The following is a 27137-nucleotide window of genomic DNA, read 5'->3' as shown; positions in this document are numbered from 1 at the left end:
TACAATGTGAACACATTTCAATGAAATATTGAAGCGAGATACGGTCAATCTTGCTTGGGACTCTTATTTCACGTAACTCGTGTAGGAATGATTATTCATTCTAGATTTCTGTATTATGTAATGTATTATAGAATATGTATTATAGAGGATTTACAAATACAGTTCTAACTTTGAAAAAGTTCGCTTGACACTAGGATAATTATATATTATAGAATATAAATATAAATATAATTATAAAATAAAGTATAATTCTGAATAATTTATAAAGAAATAATTAATAATACTTACAATTAGTAATATTTTATTAAGAATGTATAGTAACATAATTTTATACTTTTTCTAATACATTACTAATGGTGAAGTAATTCTATCAACTGTAATTGTGACAGAAATCATACGACAAAGAGTTAAATATTTGCTTTATTCGTGTTATCAATCGTTAATGCTTAGAGGACACATGGACAAATTTTATTCTTTTCCTAATAAATTATTAACAGTAAAGTACGTTTATCAAGAATAATTATGAAAGAAATCGTATGACAAAAGGTTAAATATTTGCTCTATTGATTTAACGAATCGTTAATACTTAAAGTAAGCATGGGCACAGAATGAGTATCAAATTTAATTTTTTTCCTAATAAATTATTAACAGTAAGGTACGTTTATCACGAATAATTGTGAAAGAAAACATAGGACAAGGGGTTAAATATTTGTTTTATCACGTTCATTGATTGGCCAGGTTTTTTCAAGTAGCCGGCCGTGAATCTTCCAGGAGCGGGTGTATTTATGCCGGTGCGTCGAGCTTTCGAGCATGTAACCGTGGTTAAAAGCCATTCTGGCACCTGCGGGTGGTCCCCGGCATACCGCGAACTTGTACCCAATCAATATCCGTACATCCCGGCAATTTCCATAAACTGGCCGTTGATCTCGGTTAAAGGCGAGCCTCGCTATACCCGGTGGTTCGTTTTGCTCGTATTACGCCGTGCCGCGCCGCGTGTCTAGGCGACTACGTAACTTCGGCATGGCACTTACCCTCGCGGTACGCGCTTAGGCACTTTGTAAATGTAGATACGGACACACAGAAGACACCTATGCGCCGCCTTGTCGCAGTAAACATCCGCATCGTTTTATCGCGGACACAGCATTCTGGCCGATGGTACACGCACGGGCTTCGGTTCCAGAATTGGCTCATTTGTCGTGTATTAATCTGAGTTGAAACTTCCGACCGTTGGCCTGCGATTTGTTCCTGATCGTAGCCGAGCCTTGTCGCTGCTTACCTTGGCTATTGCGTAATGATTGTTGCGGAGAATTCATTTCTTGCGAGTCAGTCTCGGGAGATTGACGAATGTTTGTTTAATGTTTGCAACCGTGAAATTTATGCATATTGCTGTGAACAAGTAATTTTTGGTGCTTACCTATTATACGGATTCCTTTTGTTTTTGAAAAGCAAAATATTAATGATAATAGTGATATAACAATAATAATAATAATAAAAATAAAATAGTAATAATGTGTTACAATCAGGGATTGAAAAGGTTCCAAAAATAATTGTTTGTCAACTATTCATTGTCGCGAAGAAACGAAAAATAACAATTATAGAACTGTTTCAAAACCGATATGTTGTCGGTTCTGAAGAACTGAGATCGAAACTGATATATAGCTCAGATTATAATAAGTTCTTATTTCGGTTCTTCATAACTGTTTCAAGAACCGTAATCGATATAATGGCTATTTTTATCTTTAGTTAGAAAACAGAGGCAGTCTGTATAATACGTAAATATTTAGCTAATTTTATTTGTTTGTAAAATTAGGAAAATTGATAGGCACGATTTAGTAGATAATATTGTTTTCAGCATTTAAATGTTCGGTACACGATTTCATATGAACAATTGTTTCTTTGTTTTTGCAATTTCAATTTATATGGAGAGTATAATTTATAAAATTAATTGATTTAATTTATATAATTATAAAATTGTATTTATCATTCAAGATCTTATGTATTTTAGTTTTTATTGGCAATGAAAATTCTTATACATACGTTTACTATTAAAGAATAGACTTTACCTGTACCTTACATTTTAATTCATTTATTTTTCAAACACTATTAAATTCTAATTATGTAGCTATTATTTACAACATAATTTAAATAATTTCGGGACAATGAAATATATATTCTCCTTTAGTTACAATTTATACAATAATTATTCTTTCCCATAGAGTTGCCACACAGATCAAATAAAATTATTATGATTCATGACTGAATTATACTTTCTGACGTTCATAAATTATGTTGCAGAAGCGAAATAAAAATCTATGAATAATAGTTAACGACTGGTGCACTATTATTCTATCTATCAACTGTTGGACAGTCTAATTCTTCGTGAACTGTGATATAATCAGGTACATAAAATCAAGCTTCAAAAATAATCAGTTAAAATGACACCGTGACAGGTACTTACAATTGCGTTCCACCCAGGCAGACAACCGCTGAATTCGTTTCGTACGCCGTCATCGCTGTGAAACAGTTCATATCTTTTCCAAGTTGGTGCACGTGTGCAGCATGTGCTTCAAGTGCACCGCGGAGTGCAGTATGAACGCGATTAAAGTTTATACATTTTTTCCTCGTACGTTCCCATTATACATACGTTCAGAGCCCGAGTGATCGAATATGTGATGAAGGAGCTTTAAACAAAAGTTTTTCTAAGAAATTCTGTAAATGTACACACTTACTTTCTCAGGGTTAATATTTTATAAATTACATTATCAATAGACACGCAGAACTAAAGAAAAGACAAAAGTCAATAGGAACCCCGATGCTGTAATCTGAATTCCACTATTTTCACTATTCTTGGTCATTATTACCGATATTATTGTCACTTTTAGCATTTCTTGTGAGAGCTTCCTGAGTTCCCAAAACCAGGGATTGAAAACAGTTATGATATCAGTTTCGGTTCTAGTTCTTCGGAAACAGTTATATAACTGTTATTTTCCAATTCTTGAAATAGTTATGAAACATCGAAATGAAGAATTGAAAAATAACAGTTATAGAATCGTTTCAGAATCAATATAAAATCTGTTCTGAAGAAGCGGAACCGAAATCTATATAGTTCAGAATCGATATACCGAATAACAGTTATGATTTATTTCGGTTCTTCATAACTGTTTCAGTCGGAACTGATATATAACAGTTTCAAATAGTTATTTTCGGAACCTTTTCAATCCCTGCTCAAGACCCTATTGCAAGCCTGTCAGCCAGTTGCCCGGGTACGATCCTGCCCGCCGAGCAACTTTTAACGCCGCTGCAGGCTAAGGTGATTGTTTTGTGTACTACTTTGTAAATATGTACTAGTGGTAGCCTATCCTAAGGCCCTAACGTGCAGATACTAACAAAAGTATGTTTCCCACAATTCGGGAATGTATGTTCATAACTTTGGACAAAGTTCTGCATTTAGGCAACCGAAGCTGCCTTTGCCCGCGAAAAGACCTGTTGGACAGGCCTGTCCTGGAGTGCTCGCGAGTTCGACACCCCTGCCGTAGTGGATTTCCGCGAACATTTCACCGACAAAGTCCCCGTCGCTATATGTATATCTCAGAGCTGTCTAACTGACTCCCTTCACGCCGGTAACTCGCAAATAGCTTTCCCTCACTACCACTACTTTAGGAGCTGCTCGAGACTGCATCTGTAAGTAACTCTATATAGTGTTCCATAGAAACAGATGAAAGTAGGTATGGGGAGGGTAGCTTTCCATGAGGGAAAAGTCACTATTGGAGCTCGTGAGCTCCCAGTTAGACAGCCCTGATGTATAATACCCTATATTCGTTGTTTAACATTTTAGCTACCATACAACACTATAGTGGCTTTTTTATATATGATCTGTTTGAACGGTACATCACTATAGCGGCTCAATTCTTTCTCTGTCATAGATAGCTGTCCACATTATAGCATAATTTAACGTAATTGCACAGTGAAACATTCTATCAGTCTCAAAACGCAGTGCTATATTTGTGATAAATTTATGAGGTATAGAGTTGAGGTTGGTCCCGCCGTACCTAAAAGGTTAAGAGATGGCAAGCAAAAACATGTGGATCTGATTAGTCAGTTTGTAGCCTTCCCTGTCTCATTTTAGATACTAATTTGCTATTCGACGATACGATTACGCATAATCAGTCAAAATTACAAACAAAATGGAGCGCGCTTGTTTTTTGCCAATCATTATCGACTTTGAAGTTTATACTAATTTTCGCTATACCCTTTAAATATTTAATTAATATTTTAAATATTTAATGAATTTCTTCCGCGTTTCCCCGTTAACACGCTCTACATATTGATTGGCTATATTAACCCTATAATGACTAGGGAAGAGAGCTTCTCGAACCCACTGCATCGGAAATTTGGACAAAAGCCTCATTTCTCTAGGTTTAGAAAATAGAATCCCAATTTGTATCAAAAACATAATAAATAATGTCGTAGTGAAAAGTTAATGTACACGAATTTCTCTTTTATATCATTTTTTCTCCTCATATGCGAAACTATAAGGTATGTACTCTTAAAATACTTATTGAAAGATACATTCCCATTAAATCTATAATAAATCGACTGGCCTTTGCCCAGAGCAGGAATAAAATTTGACGAGTTATAGTTTCCAAGATACCGAGATCGAACTATAACACTATAATACAGAAAACAGTGTAATAGAAATATAATATTCTTATCTTATGTCGTCATTCGTTACGCACATTCTCTAAACACGTGAGAAACATTTGCCGATTCAATCGTTGCCAATTCAGTTCTAAATAGCTAATATTTCAACAATAGGAAATGGCCAATCGCAAGACAGTTTCAAGCGGAAATGTCTGACGCCAATTCGAGCCCGCGCTCTCTAGATCCAAATATTTCGTACACAAAACAATAGGGGCTTTCCGTTGTTATCACAGACGTCTGAAAATTATCAGATAACCATGATTCAAGCACGAATTACGGAATGAAAGTATCCCGGGAGGCATCGGTTTCTGTATTCAACGCTCGGAAACAATGTGCGCGATATGTCTCGCAGCAAATTGCACCACCGAGGTACACCGTCGAGCTCAATCTGAACGGCTACGACGAAGGGCAGAGTGAAACTGCGCGATACATAAATCCCGGCGCATAAGTCCGAGTATAAATCGCACAGTTCAGAGGCGAATATATTAGATGTCAGAGGTACATATAGAAGGCTACGCCACGTACGAAACTCTTTTTTTTTCAAATTCCTCAGTTGCGTTGGAACAATGTAATGAGGTTGTTAAAGAATCGACGAAACTACAGATATACGTTGATATACGAGACAATTTGTGGTTAGACATTTTTGACCTCGTATGTAGCGTGCGATAGCTTTTTGCTAGTTTGTGTAGATAAATTTACTGAGTGATTCAACGAAGTTGTATTCGTGCTTTTAGAAAGAATTCAATGGACATTGTTTCCTCTGTTAATACATACTTTTATCAGATAGAGAAATACGTGTTACGTTTACTGTTGGAAAGAGTATTTTATTGTCTTTTTAATGTCGTTAATTTGAAACGTAGAAACTTTATTAATGAGGATTAAAATGAATCGTGTAATTACGTTTTCTTTTCTTCGATTTTTATTTGTTATAGTATTTATTTCAAATCATTGGAATATAGAAATTAAAGAAGTAAAACGAACTAAAAACTAAAAAAAGTGTCCGGTCCATCTTAGAGTAATTAAATTAAAAAATGTGAATTATGACTAATATAACTATTCTTTGTTACTTCTTATTTCCCTGTCTTAACCTCTATTTTTCATTTTTCTGGAATAATATTTTGTGTTAATATTATGTTATTTGCTTTGTTATTAATAATAAGACAGTAAACAAAATTTCAGGTTCGATCCGTAAAAAAAATTCGATCCAGTTCAAAAGTTACATGTCGGGGATGTGCACATACCGCCAGTAATGCGTCGTGTAACAAATTAAAAGTTAACCACTAAAAACCACATTCCATGCCGCTACGTGCTACCCTCCCGCGTTCTTGATCTCCTCCGGTTCCATATCCAAGCTGTGGTTATCGGCACCCGCTACCGCCGCGTGGGTGGAATTGTTTTCTAGTAACGCGTACTACACTGCCACCCTGTAAATTCAAAATATTTTTATTTCACCCTTATTCTGTAATTTTTTTAGACCAATTTCTAATTTCGTTTGTCGTAGTTACTGTCCAGTGAAGTATTTCATTGGACGTTATACAACACTATAATTTCTTTTAGTTCGAAGAATTCGAAAATTCCTAGGAGTATTCATTGTAAGCTAAAATACTTCAAGACTTTCTGAATTGCAGTATGAAATGTAATATGAAATTAGGTGTATGGTTTACGACTAAATTCTGAGATATGAAATGTTAGCTAGTTTGAGCTTGTTAATTATTGAATTATTGTCCTTCGTTTGTTTGGCATCATGTTACATTCGTGTACATAAAAGTATATAAAAGCATTTTATTATTTGTGTCCTGACTTCCTTTGCAATCAGTAACATGAAAAGTGATTAAAAAAGAGAACGCTGTTTTTCACGTTTATGAATTATATTCATGTAATAATATATGTTTGTTTTCAGAACCAGTTTTTCGCTTTTCTTGTAGCAAATGCAATAGCACTGGGGTAGTTTGTCCAACTCTGTTTACTAAAATATTTAATACTGTAAATAGTTGCTGTAGTGGAGCCTATAGTGTTCAAGGGGTTAATGAGGAACATATTTTCTTTATCTCTGATTATTTTCACTATTTTCCTTTGCTATTATAAATTTTATTATAATTATTCAACATAAGCTATACATATGATCACAGAATTGCCTGCAACTGCAGGGTTAACATTAAAACTACCAAGCGTTTAATATGATTAATATATAATTCTTATAAAAATTGTAACCGTTTTTTTCGATTTCTTTATATATTCGTCATAGTATTCAAGTGATATTACTCACTTATAAAATCATTGGTATCTGTCAAGATACTAATAATCTCGAAATAAGAAAACTGAAATCTGTCATTTCGTCCAGTTCGATAGTTCTAGCATTAACCCCTTGACCTACGATTCCTATTTCAATCACAATCAATACAACTATGTACTTCATCGTTAATAATTTATTGAAAAAAGAGACAAATATTTAGCATATTCCGTCCATAATTTCTCTGAATATAGTAACTGATAATAGAAGAATAATATTTAATTTGAATTCAAAAGTATTGAATTCTCTTCTACATCTCCAATGCACTTTACAATTTGTTTGGAAGGGACATTTGGTAAATTGTTTTATCGGTATGTGTGGATGTATTATGTAGATCTTTTCTCAACCTTATGTTATGGAGGGAAGATTTGTGTTGACATTTGTGTTTTCTTTGTAATTTTCTAGAAAAAAATTGAATAATATTTAAATTTGTTAAATTCTGTTTGAAAACTTCAGCACGAGTTTGGCACCATGTTATAAGACAAGGGGTTAAACAGGCCGTGAATGGTGTATCCGTCGTACAAGACGCTGGCTTTCAAAGTGTTAACGTGTTCGCGACCACACGTCACATACGAGCCACTCATAGAATAAATCAGTTAACTTTACAAAACAAAAGGTAGAGAAAAGTAATACAACAGTTATACATTGATGTTTAAAATTTCCCTTTAAATGCAAAACCAAATAATCATTATAGAATATGCTTTACGTTATTATTACAAGTAGGTTATATTATAGTCAATTAGGCTATATGCTTATCATAGCACACCGCCATCAGTGTGTTAAGTAAATATGTTAATGTCGCTTTGGCTATATCAAAATATCACATATATATGATACAAACGTAAAATGCTTTGTTTCCTTTATTTACTATATTTTAAATACGTAAAAATTATAACATATCAAGAAATGCACGGTCCGCAGTGGGAATATTTCAAATTCGACCGTGGTCGCGAACGTGTTAAGATCAATCCCGCGGTAATGGGCGACAGCGCGGAGCGGTGCCAAGCGTAGCAATGATAGTCGCAGGTGAACCGCGTAACGCGACTCCCGGCTTGGGGCTAAAGGCGTATATCAAGTAGCCGTAGAATGCCGTGATTTCCACTTCTTTTCTCTTTTCTTTTATCCGGTTGCTTGCGACGCACCGCGCCGGCCGTTCCTCGCTACTGTCGCCCCCGAATGACAGGGCCAACCTGGGGTGAGAGAAGACGAAAGATAGAAGAGGGTCGTGCTCGCTATCAGATCGATGATAAATACACTTGTGAAGCATCCAGCGAAATGATTTAATGGTACATGAGAGAGCCAGCATCGAAATTTTATTTGTGCGAACGATAAACCATTTCGATGCAAATACAAGGGAGAGGGACAGAGAAAAAGAGAGAGATCGGGGAGCATTGATTAAAATTTATCGAATCGTTACGTTCCGCGTTTTCTGTGCACGCGCCCGCTGGACGCCAGTGGATGTTCCTGCGACCGTTCGTTAATTGCTTTTGGATCGATCCGGGACAGGTTAATACAGATTAATTACTATCGAATTTCATTAATGACTACTAAATGGCCGCGACTCTTGTATATAATTAATCATCTTGACTCGTCCGGCAGCGATGTTGCTATTTGCTTGACTTTCTCCGTTGAGTTTTGCTGCGATCTTCTTTTAACGAATGGCGGGAATGATTAGCGGTTAATCCGATTTATCGTTGATTGTAAAATTTGTTTTAAATTTGAATTAATTTCGAGGACGAGTAAAATACAGTATTTTCTATTGAGTGTTTAATGATTTGAATTAATTTATTAATCCTTTTTTATTTATTTAATTTATTAATTACTTTATTCATGCTGTATTTTGAGGAACTGAAGCTGAAAAATGTTACGCGTATTAAGAGGTGGTTTCACCCCTTTGAAGTGAAATTTAGCACGACAAAAGATTGCAATGTATTAAGCTTCACTCACTCTACTTACACACAAAGTTCCGTAATTTTAAAAATTTTCAGGCTCAATACCTGTCCTTGTTAGTTAGGTGTTGGTTAGGCGAGGAAGCAGATAGTTTCAAAAAGAACCATGGATAAAAAATGAATAGTTTTCTTGTAAGTCGCTGTTGAATTTTTAGCACGGGAGAGTAAAGAGCTCCGAGAATAATCATTCTGTTGTAGCTATTAAATACCAAGTCTCATCGATATTCGTGTATCAAAAAAGTACAATGGGTTCTTCACCATTGATTCAATGGAGATTGATATAAAGAAGCAGTCACAAAATTCCTTTTAATCTTAATCAACATAATTTACAAGACTTTATCAACATAAACTTCAATTGAGACAATGTTCTACAGTGAGATTCAATAACGAGACAAGGTCAAGTACACGCGTACCTGGCCAATGTTCGAAATTGATTTATTCGGACACAAAGCTTCGTACGAAAAAATTTTGATCTATATGTTCAACTTACCTTTTTATATAGAATCACTCTCTTTCCGGTTGTATCACTAGTTACCGAACACTATATATTAGTAATAACAATATATTAATCTCTTCACCTACAATATTGTGTCAAACTCATGACGAAAATTTTAAACTGAATTTGACAAATTTCAGTGTTATTCATTCTTTTGAAAGATAAATTAAATATTATTTTTGTGTTATCAATCGTTAATCTTTGAAGTAAACGTAGGCATACATTAAATTAAAATAGACGCCAGATCAAAATTTGTTGTGTTTTGAATAAATTATTAACGATGAAGTAGTTGTATCGATCATAAATAAAAAATAAATCGTGGGACAAGGGGTTAATAAAAAATATTAATAATATATATTATATATTAATAATATTGATATGTAAAGCTTACACTAGCTTTTTTCAATATTCTATTTTATTTTCTACCGATAGACTTTATTTACGCGATTTTCATTCAAGCAAAGCAAATCCACGTGGAACAGATACTCTGCGTAAGTGGAGGGATGGGTGTACGCGTTATAAGTATAACTGAGACTGCACTCAGCAGTAGTACAGATAATAAAGATACAGTTAAGAATTCATATATTAGAAGTTCAGCATTCAGTACCTAAAAAATGTTTCTATCGTAAAAATATTCTACATTTCTAAAACATATAGAGAATGTTGCAAAGAATTTCAAAAGTAACGTATACTCGAAAAATACCTGACCTTCGTTACAACTTAGTACTTTACGAGTGTCCCAAGGATTATAAAAATGATTGGTTATTGTTCCCCACATATTTAGCTATCTCAAGCAGTAAACATTTGTACGGTTGATTTGGTCGTCCAACGCGGCCAAGCACTCCACTGTGCGGCAACACAATTATTGCCAGCTTATCTGAACTCAGGACCCGTGGCGTGTCTACCTGCCCCTAATCCAGCGTGTGATTATCGTAATTATCGTGGATCATCATAAACACTAGAAAAGTCGGCGGATATGCAGTACCACGATATTTAGCATTAAACGTACCAATACTTTGTGTATATGTACAAATTCTTGTAGACGAAAAAAAACGGACAGGAAAAATGTGTACAGAAAAATTCTTACGTGTAAGACATCACACAACAAAAAAGCACAGGATATAAAATACGCGCATAGATAAAATCACACAATGTAAAATACACAAAATGTATTATATTTTTGAATTATTAAAAAAATACTCAGTTATTCTTAAACAAATTATTTATTGTAAATTTTCAATTATTCTCAAATATAACAGTTTATCTGGTAACTTAGTATAAGTACTAACTGCAGCTGCTACTGCATCTAGAAAAGTTTTACTCATATAATAAAGTTTGAAATATGTGGGGCTAACAATTCATTTTTCCTATGAAAAATACAGATACAGAAGAACAAACAAAAAATTGAAGCACTGATTATTATTTGGACAACATAGAAATTGATATAAAGTGAAGTAAACAGAAGAAAACGCAAAATTTTAAATCAAATTTAAAAACCGGTAGTTTGGCCGGTCGCGGTGCGTTCAATGTTAAAAACAGACAGGTAATCCAGGGTTTTTACATCTGGAAGTAGGGGTGTGAAGAAAACAATGGGCAGCGTCGAATAAACTGTTCTAAGGCAAATGCGTGCTGACTACCTGTCACAACCTGCTCCCTGCGGCCATACCTACGGTGATCCTCTAACAGCGGTCGTTATTGATAATCCCTGTATAATTACTATGGCGTCATAAACCTCGTACGTTCTGGTGATTTCTGGGAATACCTTAAAGTACAGAGTGACGTTTTCCTCTCCCCTTTTTTCAGCCCAAGTGCTATTAGATTTTTATGGCGAGATTAGTCGTTTTTACGACTGTCCACACATGTTCTTAGGACTCGCCAGCAAGCAAGATTCGCAAGTGTTCTCGGATTTTAAACAAGGCAACGTAAATATCATGTGAAACTCTCGAGCGTGAACGGCGCCCTTGAAAGTTACGATTCGATCAGGTGATTTACGATTCCGGCGTTTGGCTTTGTTTACTGGAGTGCTAGTCTATTACCGAAATGGAAACACTTGGTAGTTTTCGGTATCCGACGAAGCTACAATGTCTGTACCGTTTCTGTTGACGTTTGAAATCGTACGGAATGCTTGAACAAATTGTTAACCAACAATTTTATGCAGAAGATATCCCATATTACCGGTTATTATTCCGTAATTAAATATGAAAGTAGAACAATCTAAATGATCTTCATACACTTTATTGATCATATCATATTTTTTATATAACTTTGAATATGTCGCTTTTACAATATTCTATATTGCTCTGCGTTTCAAAACTAGAAATAATTAGTGCAAGTGCAAACACGTGTTAACTCGTAGCCGGTCAACAATGTGTCAACAAGTTCGCGACTGTGGTCGAATTTGAAATATTGTTGTTGTGGACCGTACCTTTTTTGCAATTGTTTGATGTCATATGTTATTCATATGATTTTTGTATATTTAGAAGATAAGTAAATAAATTAAGCAAAACATTTTGTGTAAGTGTTATGTATGTGTGATATTTTGATATAGTCAAAACGTCAATAAGGTGTACTATAAGTCAGATGTATGTTAATATCATTATAACAACGGTAATTGAGAGTGACACGCATATGTGACGCGTTGGTCAAATATTATTCAAAATATCAAATAAAGAATGACGAATTTATTCAATGTGAATAATGAATATATTCATCATTTACAGATAGTAAATAAATTCAATTGATTTGTCATTTTTTATTCATTATTTTGAATAATTTTTGGCTGAAATTGCATATAATAACAGAAGAAACGTAAATAATATTGCCCTGCTGTGAATGGAATTTGTAAATACGAAGAAGAAATGACGAATAGTAAACAAGGAATCAAATTCTCTGTATGAGTAACGAGTAACATGAATAACAAATAATCCGATAACGAGTAAATTGAATAACAAACAGTCGAATTACTATTCATTATTTCTTCAGTAACGTTATTTAATAAATTTTTACTCGAATAATACTTTAAATTAATTAATAATAAAATTGAAAAAAAATTTGTTTTGATTTTTAAGAATGTAAAAAAATTAATAGAAAATAAATTATAATAGAGTATGTAGCGTGTGATATGTATAATGTGTGAAATTAATTGAAATGAAATTTCTTAAATTTTAATCTTAACTGCACAAACAAATTCTACACTTTTTAGTTTCCTTTACACGGCTGTTACTTTTTTATTTTAAGTATTTAAAAATCAATATGTTATGCGTGTTATAATATTGAAAATACATAGACACTTTCGAAAACTTGACAAAGTATGAAAATAATAAAAATTAAAGTTGAAATACTGCGTGTCAATCAGATAACTGAAAATCAACTATTTATTTATTACAAAAGAAATACGGTTCAATGGCAATACTATTATTAAAGTAAACTTACAGCTTCATATTTTGTTATACAAAATTTCCGCTTTCAATCAGCCTTCGAAATTATTACTTTTATTATGTCGTAATGAAGTCAACATTTTTCCCCATTTCTTGCAGTACCAGTCCGCAGAAAAAATATTTAACTATTTTTAATTTCTTTCCATTTTCTAGTATTATTGAGAATTGATTTTATTATATTTATTAATATTTGTCAACTGTATTAATCGAAAAGTCAAGAAATCAATTAACGAAAAATGATTAATGTTAGAAAACAACTTTAGATTAAATTCACGTCCATACTTGAAAGTTAATTAGACAATTTTAGTCCACACAATACAAAACAAATGGCGTTATTAAAGAGAGAACAATCAGGAATCAATATTAAGGAGGGATGTCAGCTTCCCTTCCGGCAGGTCTACCGGGTTGTCGACCTGCAATGATTTACTCCGATCGATGATCTGATATGCAAATTATATTCGTATGGTAGGGATCAGTTACCTTCACCGCAACCGACTTAAGCGGTCTCCACAAGGAATATTTAAACTGGCTTGTATCGGTTAATGTATACATTCTGTATCCATTGTACAATAGCAAGTACGCGTCCCATTAAAGTCACTGAAACGGAAGCAATATAATGTTGAATAGACGGCGGCCACGAATCTACGGTTCCGATCCTATTTTCCACGCGGAAAAATGAAAGCTCGTTTGCTGTTAACACGACGACAGAAATGAACTTGCCGCCGCTCTGTTCCAATGAAGTTCCATTTTTCCACGAATGAATGCAAGTATGTAGGCGTCGAACGGGAACGTTCGTTCGCGTAACGCAGGAGGATTGTAATTATAAGAAGATACACAAATGGTGCAGCAATATTCGCGGTAAATGTATATGGAAACAGGCGTGTGAATAATCAAAGTTTAACAAATTTGCGCAACCTTTCAGAAAAAGAAATTCAGATGTTATTAAATGGAACTTGCTTACAGGACGAACAGGAATTGATCCTGAAGATTTGAAAAGATCATTTTAACTGATTTTAGTTTTTTATAGTTTTGAATGTTTGTAAGAAATATTTTATTACGGAAAAGAGGATGCGACGCAACCCAGGAGTTTTTGGAATAAATGGTTCTGTTGTCGGAATACCAATGTCAATAGAATATTTTCTAATAAAATAATATATTAATTAAAAATAATTTATAATCGCATTCATATCGCAGGCGACACCTATGGAAGATTGCTTCGTTTCCTCTAACCTATCATTAAAGAATCAAGTAATAAGTACTGTTTTTTTGATAAAGGAATACCATTTATGAATTGTTATTACTCGCAGTTTACAATACAAAAACATTCCCATCTATTATCAAATAATCTCCGCTTATTTTCAAATAAAGAATTCAACTTTTTGTATCATCAAATTCTACCAACAACTCTTCAATCCCTTCTAACGCGTGAACTCTAAACGAATAACCTTAAAAAAAGCAGGAACCGTCAAAATATCCAACAAGGGTGCGGTGCATAATATAAAACCAATCTTAAATAACGTTCAAATGCATAGTTACTTTCTCAAAGAAGCCAAAAAGGATTTTACTTTTTGCATCCAGAGGTTTAACAAGACTCTTTAATCTCTTCCGACGCGTGGGTAGATGCAAAACGAAATAACAAAATCTAGAATAGAAAAGAAAGTATCGCAATTGTTCATTAACGGGTATTTCGTCCGGCGTTTGGTTATCTGTATCTATAACATAATTACATTTTGATGGTTACACAGTATGTATTACCGTCCAGTGACCGAGGATCCACCCACGTGGATCGTGTTCCGCCGGCCGGTGTCTATGGGGTGCACGGATCGCTCGTATTTTCATCGCGCCGGTGTATCTAGAGAGCTACGTGGGTAGCTGGTTTCCATCAAATCAATAATTATCGATGCGTACCAATAATTGTATATCACTACTTAATGCCAGTATACCGTTTCCATCGTAATAACATTCCGCTTACAAATGGACCGTTCATCGCGGTGTATCTTATTCGAGCCGCGTCTCCAGTGGCTCTCAAATCACCGGTTTCCGCACGGTCTCTAAACTACGCGAGCTCATGAACCGCGTCATCTTATTTATTGCTTGCACGCGTGCGCTTCGTTTTGCTCGGCCTGTTGCACAGCCCGTGTAATTAATTCAGCTGCGTTCGGTTCGAATTAGAGATACCAGATAACACGGGAAATTTATTGAGACTTCTAGCCAATTTTAAAATACTGCGAGAGACGGGTACAACTTTCAAAACTGCAGATATTCGCTGTTCGAGTTAATTAACTGGCGGTCTTAATTAACTATTGTGCGGCTCGCTTTCTGGAAGAATATATTCATTGCGGGAAATTAAAGAACGGAACGATCGCTCCTTTGAAGTGTCGCGCATGTTACTCGATGAGTAACATTTGGCGTAACGCATGACAAATTGTGCGTAAACTGATTTTGCGTGCTTCTTCGCAACGTTTTTGAATAATGAGACCTAATTCTGTCTTTGTACGGTTTTGATGTAAGAATTATTTTTCTTCGAGGCTCGTGCAGTTTAAAACGAAGTAGAGAAAATTTATTTTCTTTTTTCACGATATTTGGTTTGATTTTAAATCGTATAAATGCTAATGTGAATTTTTATATGGTCTACTGTATTACTTTATAGATTTCTTGGTATCAATTTCTATTTTTCTATAAGCAGGATATATTGTTTTTACACAAATTTGTACACACACAAAGTATCTATAGCAGAGAAACAAAATTGATTATATACGTTTTCTGAATTTTGTTCAGATCATTTTATACAAAAGCAATGAAAGTAAATAGAATACACTGTTCAAGAATTATGTTCTTTAGAAAATGGAATTTCTTTTGTTTCACACCTAGAACAAAATTTGATTAATTTTTCCCGATTATTACATTAGGTTATATAATTTAATGTTCATTAGTGATGGTCTCCATTTTGGAGACGTAAAGAGAGGGTCTGCATGTTCAGGCTCATTACAGGTGGATACGCCTCTGGTCGCCGCAAAATGAACCAAAGAGAATTACACGAGTTGCAAACCGACCCGTCATTTTTGTCATGGCGAGACCAATCTTTAATATTCGAAAGGCGGATTATTTATTGAAGTGCCAAGCGGCCACCGGGTTAAAATGTATTTACTCGCTCTTTTATCTCCTCTAATTATTAACATTTCCTTACTGTGCGTTGGTATTATTTTATCGCTACAAATAAATCGAATTTTACAATAGAAGTTCCATACCTGCTAATTCACACGTAAATTCTGTATTGACGTATTATATATATTACCTTTGTTTAAAAAAAATAAAATAATAATAATAAGGGTAATAATAATGAAAATGATAATGATAATAATAAAATATTAATAATGTTATAATATCAAATAAACACTAACCCAGACCTACCCTAAAGGTCTGACTAGCATGACCTTCAATTAGGAAACAACGGTGGTCCGCATAGAGTATCGTAAATTCTAACAAATTATTAAGCTTTCTTTATTATAATAATATATATATATATATTATTTATATATATTATTTATATATATTATTTATATATATTATTTATATATATTATTTATATATATTATTTATATATATATTATATATATATAACCTAAGAAATAATAATTTCTTCATATATTTATTATAGCATTCAGGGGAATCTATTTATTATGAAAATCGTTTCGGATGTTTAACACTTTTGCGGTATCAATAATTGCAAAATACGAAAACTGGACGGTAGGACTAGTATTAACTCACAAGTGAATTATAATAACAATGTTCCATGGAAATTCGAACAAAAGTATGTTTCGTTGAAATTTTTGATCATGATTCTGTGTGTACGACGCAGAATTCCGGTACGTCGATTTTCAAGAATATCCTCGTTAATCACACGTGCTGCGCCCTCGCGTCAGAATGTTGGTAAAAGACGAAGGAGTGAGAAGAAAAGTTGATTGCCGGTGTTTTAATGATTTTTTCTTTTTTCATTGGAATCGATGATCCTCTGCTGCAGGAAGATCGTGTCGGCGGCGTGGTGCAAATCTGTCAACACCGTAATAGGATGCGCGGCGCGATTTAAAATATTGGCAAATATATGAGCATAACATGCAGATGTACGCGTCAAGAAGAAATGATCGTCGCCGTTGGGTCTCCTTCCTTTTGCTTGATTATCCGTTTATTTTGCAACATGTGGCTCAGTTCAGATAAATGCGCGTGTCGCGTATTTTCTTAATTTGAAATCAGTACCGAGCGTTACTTCGGGAAATACCAGATTTCGAAATGTATTGAGATATAGATATCCAGAGATAAACACTGGTTTCTTAACAATGAAAGAGAAAAAGAATTTCAAAGATTTCCTTTTTTTTTAATAAATTGAAATGTATTAACCTTGTTTAAATTCATTTAATTTGTCAATTGATCCTTTACTCTTTCATACTTCCTTTAAGTTAACGAGATATAATTATAGCGATATTGCATCGTTAAATTGTGGGCGATATTTTAAGCATTAAGCATGTAGCATATTTAAAGTTCTGAGAATAATTAGTGTCTTTAAAATATTGAATTACGAAAATACATTATTATTAATTATAACCATAGAGTAAAAAATTTAATAAACTGTAATAAAATTTCAAATTAACCTATAATATGAATTTGCATAAATATCCTATGGTGATTATCAATGCATTTGATTGGATCGTTGGATAAACGGGTTAATCACCATGAAATCTAAAGTACAAATTACAAAATGAATAAGTTGGGATAGTTTGTGAAAATTTTCGTTCAGCCGTAGGTAATTTAAATATACGCAGTGCCACCTATACCCAGTAACCCTGAAAAATGGAAAAGACAGCCCCGATTTGCCTTTCTTTCAGTTTGGCAGGTATAATGAGATACCCCCACCATAGACAAGGGTAGTCAAGTCGAAAGACGTAAACAGCAATGAGACCCTTGTTAGGACGCGTCATTTTGCGATTGTCCGTATAGAGAAACATATTCGTGACGAGTGTCGAATTTTAAGTTCCCTCATCGCAGAGTTCTTCTAAGTATTTCAATTTTAACTTTTTGATATCTATACTCAGTTTATATAGATATGGCAAGTGGTGAAAATGAATTTAATTCCAGTACAGACTATGAGGTATGTATTAATATTATGTTTTAGTATTATGTAGTATAATATATATATATTAGTATTTTAGCTTTATGTAGACATGTGTCAATATTTTATCTTTATGTAGGGATCTATCAATATTTTCACTTTATGTAGACATCTATACATATATGCTTTAAAGGGTTATCAAAATTTTAATCTTATTTTCAAAATAACAGTCTGAATTACTTCATATTTCAAAGTGATAATGAGTCAAAGTGTTCATAAAGTAACTTGTCAGCACGTGTCTATCAATATTTTAGTTTTACGTAGATGTCTATGAATATAGGCTTTTAAGGGTTATCAGAATTTTTATTTTATTTAAAAAAAAACAGTCTAAATTACTTCATATTTCAAAGGGACAAGAAGTCTGTGTTCATAAACTAACTTGTCAATCATTTGACAATATGAATGTTAAAATAGTTTTAAATAACAGTCTCCCAAGTTTACGAATGTTTGAGGATGTTTAAATAAGTGTTATTTATAAATTTCCTTAATCCTTTGCCTTACAATAACTTGTCATACTCGTGGTAAAGATTTTAAACAGAATTTAACAAACATAAATATTTTCGAATTCTTGTATACTCAAATTAAATATTATTCTTTTGTTATCAATGATTATACTTTATACCAAACATAGATTAGAATCTTTTATTATTTTCAATGAATTATTAATAATAAAGTAGTTGTATAGATTATAGTTGAGAAATAAACCATAGGGCAAGGAGTTAAGTTGATATTGATTTAAGGAACAAAAATTTTCAAATATTTTTATCTGACAATCGCTCTAAGAAGTAAATTATTTTTGTGCACTTCAAAATTTTGAAAGTAGAACAATATATTTTGTTAATACACTTGTTCGCCATTAAGCTTTCGAAAATTGTTTCTGATCTTAAATGAGTTGTTGAGATTTAAAACATGTGACTCCAAATACAAATGTCAAATATCACTGTTCAGTTAATTAGGATAAAACGAAACGATCATTAATTACATACACGTGTGTTAAACTTCTCAAATATTGCAGCTGTTGGCGTTATTCGACGACATTTCCGCGTTGTCACATCTCGAAGATAATAGTCTCGAGGAGACGTATCTGAGTTTTCTCAACGAGGTTCAATCGGATGACAATACACAACCGGCACACACTAGTAGTGTTCAGGAAAAGGTAAAGGAACAACCGGTTCACGCGGCAAACGGCCAGGAAGAAGTGAAGGATGTGTTTGCTGTGCCGAAAGTGTACACATGTATATATTGCTACAAACAATTCTATAATCAAATGGCAAGTCACATGCATCAGGTCCGCCATGCGAAACAACAATTGCAATGTCCGTATTGCAAAACGAGATCGTACAATGCTAGCATACTTCGAAGGCATTTTCAATATTTTCATCCGTATGCTTCAAAACAAATATCAGTCAGAAGACGTTTGTGGTATACTGTGACCTTTAATTAACTAATTTCGTCTGAATTCCGAGAGATATCAAACTCCTCCGAATATTAAACAGTTTTTATATTTTTATTTGAAAAAGAATTTAGTAATTCGCACAGTGCAAATATTTAAATGGTATGGAATATTTTAAATATTGTAATTTTTTAAATATTTAAACATTCAGTATTTTAAATAATATTTTTAATACTTTGAACGATATTTAAAAAATTTAAATACTCAATGTTTCCTCTATTATTATATAATTTATATTATTTATATTTTCAACTTTTGAAGTTACGTTTACTGTGATTGTTTTACTCAATTAATATTTTTATATTACAACATTTAAAAAATTCTGTTGTGTGAATTCTGAGGAGATTGTGACTCTTTTATACTTTGGGACTAATAATTGTTTTCTTTTTTAAGGTAAACCGAAAACTGTTAATACCTTAAAATTTGTCTCATTTTTATGTGATTTATATTATTTTTACTATCAACCGATTGTATCATACAGTTATTTATATTTCGTCATTTTCATTCTATTTTGTATAATAAATACATTCACATTTGCATGTGGCACATGTAAATTAGAGTACCCACCGATGAGACAGTTTTCATGAAATATTATCTGTGATCTCAATGTAACTACGTTGTATAGCACCTTGGCGGATGAAAATAATTCTCCGATAATTTTGATACGCCTTCGTTACCCGATACTTTCGTTTTAATGATTACATCGAAGACTGAACGTACTTATTACGGATATTAATTATCGTGGCACGATTCTCGACCGAGACGGCCAATTAAAATTCTATCGAGTAGCTGTTTGAGCGTGACAAAGTGGAAATTTAAATATTTTTTATACTGGCACAGTTTTGGAGGTATTTCAAATAAGATGTCCGACACGATAAATAATTGTGATGTATTTACACGATGCAGCTTTTCTGGAAGTTGCGGTGAATAAACTAATATATCAAAAAAATAATAATAAGACAGTCTTTGATTGTCAGATTGTGATAAAAGTTCTAGTTCCATGACATATATTATTAAATAGTTTGTTCATTAATTTCATTATTTTATGTTACTTATTAATTTATGTCATGTACCTACCTGCAGCCATACAAAGTTGAATAATAATTACCACATTATTATCTGTTTATGTACATTGTGCGTTAAATATAGGAACGTTTATAACCGATATTAATATTATTTGTTGAAACATGTGATTGCAGGATATGTTACCAGTAACTAAACTGTTACAAAATAATGTGCAAGAGAAACTTTGTATGTGATATTTTGTCCTATTATAATTAAAATTGACATAGCGTAAATTGTGAAAATCTGTAATATCTTGATGTAGATATAGTGAATAAAGAATTACAATATGTTTGATTGTATTACGAATTAAATAAACTGTATTCGTAGACGTGCATATACAAGAAAATAATTTCATTACGAAGCAGTAATGGTTATGAGGTAATAGTATATATTTATATTATAATATTGTATTTATTATAATATTATGTACTATTATATTTTTGAGCTTCCTATTACTGTATAAAGTAATCATTTTGAAAATATGTATTTCTTCAGATTTCACAATTTTACCATGTTGTTTTATGTATTTGCAAGGTAAAAATTTGTAAGTTTTGTAAATAACTTAATAAACAATACAATGTCATTTGTACTGGTATTATTAACGAAGAACATTTCCTCGGCCTATGTTCTAATAGCTGATTCGTAGAATCCACGCGAGAGAAGCATGATTCATGTTGAGTCATTTAGAACGAAAAGCAAACGAATATTGATATCTGATAAAATCCGTGCCACAAGCATTCTTTCAAGAAATGTTAGATAAAAGAAACGACGAAGTTAAGAGAGGCGAGATTTAGTGGCACAAAAGTTTTTCACAGGAGAGAGTATTGCAATCTATCTATTTTAACGCTTTGACTACGAAATCAGCATTCGTCGAAATTTCTATGCAGTCGACACAGCTTTCTTAATAATGCAGGAACTAAAAACACAAAGTTCTTCATAGCCATTGCTCTACTATTTTTTTTATATATCATACGTGCATCAAAGTTCGATATGTTCGATAGATAACCAAGAATATTCATAAGTTGATGTAAAAAATGGCGTTATTCGAATTCGGGTAACGTGCCAGTCAAAATATTAAAAAATATGAAATATGTACTTTAAGAGAATGGGTCGTGTACATAAAAAAATTAATGCTCACAGGTATTTTTAAATATAAATAATGGAAAATGCTATATTCCTCATTTCTTATGCATTATCTCTTCCTAGTATTAGACAGTACATTATTGGATGTTTTTAAGACTAGCGAGTGACATATTTGAAATATCAAATTTTTCTAGTAATACTTCATTCTTAGTATATATCAAGTATTATGCATACGAATTAAAAATATTTCCGGAAAATTTATGCATCTTCATTTTTCCTCTTTATACATATAGAATTGAATATTTACGTACAAAATTCTTAATCACAATGAATACTTTTTTTATGCATACGACTCAAAAAATTAGTTAACATAGGTAGTGGTATTAATTAATAAAAAGAAAATTCATACCATTACAAAATAAAATTTTTATTTATCACTAACTCATATAAATGTTTCACATGTGAAAAACTGTTATAATCTCAATGTAAAATAAAAATAAATTGTAGATGGTTTAAAAAAACAAGCGTATCATTTATCTAAACAATTACATACAAAATAAGCGTATCATTTATCTAAACAATTACATACAAAATAAGCGTATCATTTATATAAATAATAACATACAAAATAAGCCTATTATTTATCTAAATAATTAATCTTATACAAAGGAGCTATTTAAATTTTTGCAAAATATAATATGTATAATTGCACGATAGCTTACAAACTAATTCATTGATTAACGTGCTCAGAAAACGTAATACGACAACGATATCTAAAACGCATTTAAAACTTTTTGGTTCAAATTTACAATCTATGTATATATATATAGTATATATGTACAGGCGTTTAATGCACTCTCCTACAGTTACATAGATATCAAACGATATACATATCATTTAAAATAATTTCCTACTCTAAATTTGTGTTTACGAGGATCATCCTTACGAAATAACGAATGTAGAGATCATGTATAACAGATTTTTATAGAACAATTCAATTTCAATTCAAACAATTTTATCGACAGCTTAGATTGTGTCTCCTTTTTGCTAGCTTGGAACTGAATCCTTGATTGCACTTCATGCACAGAAATTGCTTTTTCATATGACGGATCATATGTCTTCTGTAAGGAATTTTGTGAAAGAAAACTTTCGTACAAAATTCGCACTCATACACCATCGGCTTTGGAAATTGGAAACTTGATCGGTCTTCCTGTCTTTGTTCCGGTCGTTCACGTTTTTTCATATTTTTTTGCGTCAAACCCAAGTATTTCAAACACTCCGCCGCTGTGTCAGTGGCTAAAGTCAATCTGGCTCGTTGAGCCTTCTTCTGTGCTTTCTGTTCTTTCCAATGATCGAACCTCTTCGTTCTCTTCAAAAGAAAACGTATGGCTATGCTATCTTTTAAATCCTTCATCTCCTTAGACACCATTTCGGATGATGAAGTGTTCAAATTCTGCAACAGTGAGTTCAAATATGCAACACGGAACATTTATCCTAAATGTACACAATGATTTATAATTAATGAACAAATTATAATATTAAATTATAAGAGTTACTAATAAATGTAAGATAATGGAAGATAATGGATGAACATTTGTAAACAATCTTATACAACGAAATTTCACTGAACACTAATAGAATGACACTGTTACGTTGAATTTTTTTTATGAATGATTAATTTCAAATAAAAACTCTGAATTTTCCGATGCCTCGATATAAAAATTATTTTCGAACAAGTAATTTAAAATATTTGAAAGTTAAAGTAGAAACACAATCGAATAGTTACCTCGTTTTGTTGCAACGCGACTTGCTTGCGGTTAACAGATCCGGAAACAGTCATGAAGGCAGAATATTTTCTCTTGACGTCTTACGCAATAATTTTCACCAAACTGATACTTCGAGAGATACCTCGAAACTGAGTTGTGACAGTTATGTTCAGAACAACCCCAGTTGAAATGATCGGTAAGAATAGGGTAAGGACTGTTCTACAGCGTATTTAAATGGCGAATCGGGTGGATTTTCCCCCTCCCTTCGGGGCTGCAAATGATTGTTGTTGTGGCGGGTACTCAGGTCATATTGTCTCTAAGCAGTGACATATACTTGGAGTGGGGGTGAGGGGCCCTCTAAGGGGTCTGGAGATGAGCACCTCGCTGCTGCATTTTAATTTGCACAACTATGAACTATTAGATAATAATATAGCATGTATGTATACAGGGTAAGTTGTTCAACCTGAATTTTCTTGCAAACCATTTGTCACATAAACAAAATGTTTCAAACGAAAGTTATTTCGTTATATATTGAGCTCTTGAATCTAAACAAGTTTTCCCTCGAACGTTTTTTTACCCAACAAATAAATTTTGGTGACATCATTAAACGACTCACTGTGCATATACAAATTTTGCAACAATTTCAGTATACGTATGAACGGTCACCATTTATTTGAACTATTTGTTTATTAAATAAATGAAGTATAGATATTTAAAAACTATAATACAAAATACGATAAAATATCGTGTTTATTTATACTCAGGTTGCGTGATATTCATTTTACATGATATTTATTTTATATTATTATTTATTTTTTCGCAAGTAATTTTTCGTTTGATTCGAAGATTTAAAATTAATAATAAAAGAATTACAAAATTCGGAATTAAAGCTTTTTTAAATCCAAATTTACTGTGCTTTATTAAGTAATCGCACATGCAACGTTAGACTTTTCATGCAGTAACATTCTTTGGACAGAGTAAAAAACTTGTCCCCCGGTTAATCGAATTTTTATCTATGAGTGCAAAATCAGAGATACTATAAAATGCATATACGAATTTATAGTGCACGTTGAATGGTTGTACGTGGACACATAAATCGTTTTACATCGCATGATGAACTATTTTTTGTATATCATATACGTATTCATAGCACTGTAAGTGTCAATTATTGTCCATTGAAATTATATCCCTCTATATTATTAAGAAATTAATTTATTTTTCAACGTGTTCTTTCTTGTTTTACACACTGTCGTATCTAATGCTGTTAGAATTATGCTTTTATTTTCCTACCACATGATATTTTATTTTCTCAAGGACTTTAACCTTCCAATGAACTTTCCATCAATTTTCATTTTACATTACTCTTATATACTAAAAATATTATATAATGTACCGAATAAAATTGTATACTCCTTTAGTTTTGCAATCTTTGGTTATAAATTTGCATAAAATGTATTCCATAAATATCTATAAAATTTCCATAAAATAAAATATATTCTTTCGATTAAAATTAGTCCAAACACGACACAATCTGTACCATTAATTATATCCATTTACATATTTAATTTTGTTACTTGTATTAAACTGGTAAAATTAGGTCGATTTACTTTCTGTTTGGGCTTGTTTTAATTGGAAAAATCTCAACTATATTTTGGTGCTATAATTATACAAGTAAGACGGAAATGACTAAAAATGAAATTTTCTTTGTTGGATGTCAGTGTCTTTTAGTTTATTAATATACCTCTGTTTTCCTTCTTTCTATTGTGTTCATTTTCTATCCTTGTTTATTTGAGCTGAGGATTCGTCAAGCGTAAGCTACTGTCCATGAGGGGTGGGGGATTGGAAAGGATTAGCTGGATAAAGGAGTTAACACCATACTTACACCTTTTTTGCCTATAGCAGCGGGCTTTGATAAGTTACTAGTGGAAAACAATTTACCCCAATTTTCAACTCTCTACCTCTGGTGGAATGGTAATTACAGGAGACACCGATATTACAAGTTTTTGTTTCAGTTTCCTTATAGAGATATGTAAATAATTCCAGCAAGTATTCAGACACATTTGTAACATATAAGTCAGATAATTTTTGGAGATAACTGTTGTAATTCCTTCAGGTGAAAAATGAAAAACTTCCCGAAGTACTGAAAGATGTAAAACCAAAGCAACTTTTTTGTATATATTATTAAAAAAATTGTGAAGTAAATATCGTTTGTCATGTACTTGATAATTAAAAATAAATATTATAAAGAAGTTAAATCCGGCAGAGCGCGAAACAATAACAAAAAATACTTTCATACATGTGACATATGTATTCGTTTCCGATTCATTTCGATAATTTGATTTTTCTTTATTTGCATGTTATTCTTTCAAACATAGGAATATTAAAATTTGTACTATATATATATATGTATGTATGTATAAAAGTACTACAGAAAAATTAAATTTTTTCCCTGAAATACGCCGAACAAATTAGTTCCCGATTTTTTTAATTGTGGCACTGTCAGCCAAGAATTCCAAAAATATTTAGAAATAACTCTCATGTTGTCGCCCAAAAGTTTTAATAGAAAATCTACATTCTTTAATATTTTTGGACATTTTTCATATTTCACGCTACGAATTTTAAACAAAAAATTCCCAAAATATTCTGTGACATACAGTGTTATCTCAGAAATGTCTCCGAATTTTTTTGAGAAATGCTTTACGTGCCATTATAAGTAGAACTAAGACTAGTAATTTAAGATTACAATTATCTTTTCGAGGTAGAGAGTTGAAAATTCCGGTACATTGTTTTCCACGAGTAATCGAACGACACATCCATAGGTACAATCGAAGTAAATGGTTTAGAAGCGCACCGAACGTATTTGTCACCCAAGTACAAACTTTTATTGGTCTCAGCTTAAAACGTTGAAAACATCATTATGATCTTCTAGTAATGCTTCACCGCAAGGCCGCAGACTTTCCACGCTATTAATAATTATATTGCATTGCGTTATTCAAATTAGACATTAGGTACATACAATAAATTTTAGATATTTGTCTTTGCAGCCCGGGAGCGGTGCATGCCTTGCACCCCCAAGTTGGCATGGTCCTGAAGAGAACATCCCTTATCCTGCTGTATTTTTTATCAGCACCGATTTTTATGAAAAAGCGAACACAAGAATTCGTGATATTGTGGCTGCAGCAATAAATGTTATGCAGGAACATGTGCAAATGCAGTGCAGCTCCTACGTTAATAGCAACGACTTCAAGTTTAACCTTTTCGTCCCGGAATATGTATTTTTCCCCTAAATCGAATAAAGAATCAAGAACAGCCGCTTTCAAGTAAAGTTTAAGCTTTTCCGTGAAAGAAATAAGATAAGCACTAATAATAATAATAATAATTAGCACTTAAGCTGTCAGCTATAAGCAAAGACTTCCGTGTGGTACAATTCTCCTTTATTTTGAAGGCGTTTTTTAGCTTTCTGGTAATTTAAAATGTTCGTGGTACTTACAAGTGTCTTCTTTGCTGCTGCTGTTGCTATCGCTGCTGCTGTTGAACACCACAGTGGAACACCCTAATCAGGAATATAAGTGATAGAATTCTTTGAAAGTTGAAGCTCTGCTGGCTGTATCCATGAAAATACACGAATTTATTTATTCTTCACAAATCCATGCTTTAAAACTGCATTTGTCATCGATGCTGGTAAGTGCTTCTGCGTCAAATATTCACCAAAGATTAACGTCTCAAGCGGCAC

The 27137-nt window shown here is 32.7% G+C and overlaps 3 protein-coding genes across 3 annotated transcripts in view; 2 read left to right on the top strand and 1 right to left on the bottom strand.

Moving 5' to 3' along the window:
* wb (wing blister) overlaps positions 1-27137 on the top strand; it is a 199751-nt gene that overhangs the window by 46221 nt on the left and 126393 nt on the right. The gene's annotated exons all lie outside the window — the stretch shown is intronic.
* On the top strand, positions 17802-21765 carry LOC116431937 (uncharacterized). The gene is made up of 2 exons (XM_031988087.2): positions 17802-18016; positions 19053-21765. Exons 1-2 carry the CDS (start codon positions 17972-17974, stop codon positions 19479-19481), a joined length of 474 nt encoding a protein of 157 aa, XP_031843947.1. The 5' UTR covers positions 17802-17971; the 3' UTR covers positions 19482-21765.
* On the bottom strand, positions 22654-23588 carry LOC116431979 (uncharacterized). Its single transcript, XM_031988182.1, has 2 exons — positions 23425-23588; positions 22654-23091 (listed from the first exon to the last, which is right to left on the bottom strand). The coding sequence occupies exons 1-2, from the start codon at positions 23476-23478 to the stop codon at positions 22654-22656; spliced, it is 492 nt and encodes a 163-aa protein (XP_031844042.1). The 5' UTR covers positions 23479-23588.

Source organism: Nomia melanderi, chromosome 2, assembly GCF_051020985.1.
Source record: "Nomia melanderi isolate GNS246 chromosome 2, iyNomMela1, whole genome shotgun sequence".
NCBI lineage: Eukaryota > Metazoa > Arthropoda > Insecta > Hymenoptera > Halictidae > Nomia > Nomia melanderi.
Note: the sequence above shows the minus strand (reverse complement) of the source record. Positions and strands in the feature narration are given on the sequence as shown.

Coding starts and splice junctions, on each gene's coding strand:
- LOC116431937 (XM_031988087.2), top strand. CDS start 17,972: ATGGCAAGTGGTGAAAATGAATTTAATTCCAGTACAGACTATGAG. Junction 18,017..19,052: donor ATTCCAGTACAGACTATGAG/GTATGTATTAAT, acceptor CAAATATTGCAG/CTGTTGGCGTTATTCGACGA.
- LOC116431979 (XM_031988182.1), bottom strand. CDS start 23,478: ATGACTGTTTCCGGATCTGTTAACCGCAAGCAAGTCGCGTTGCAACAA. Junction 23,092..23,424: donor TCGCGTTGCAACAAAACGAG/GTAACTATTCGA, acceptor TCACTGTTGCAG/AATTTGAACACTTCATCATC.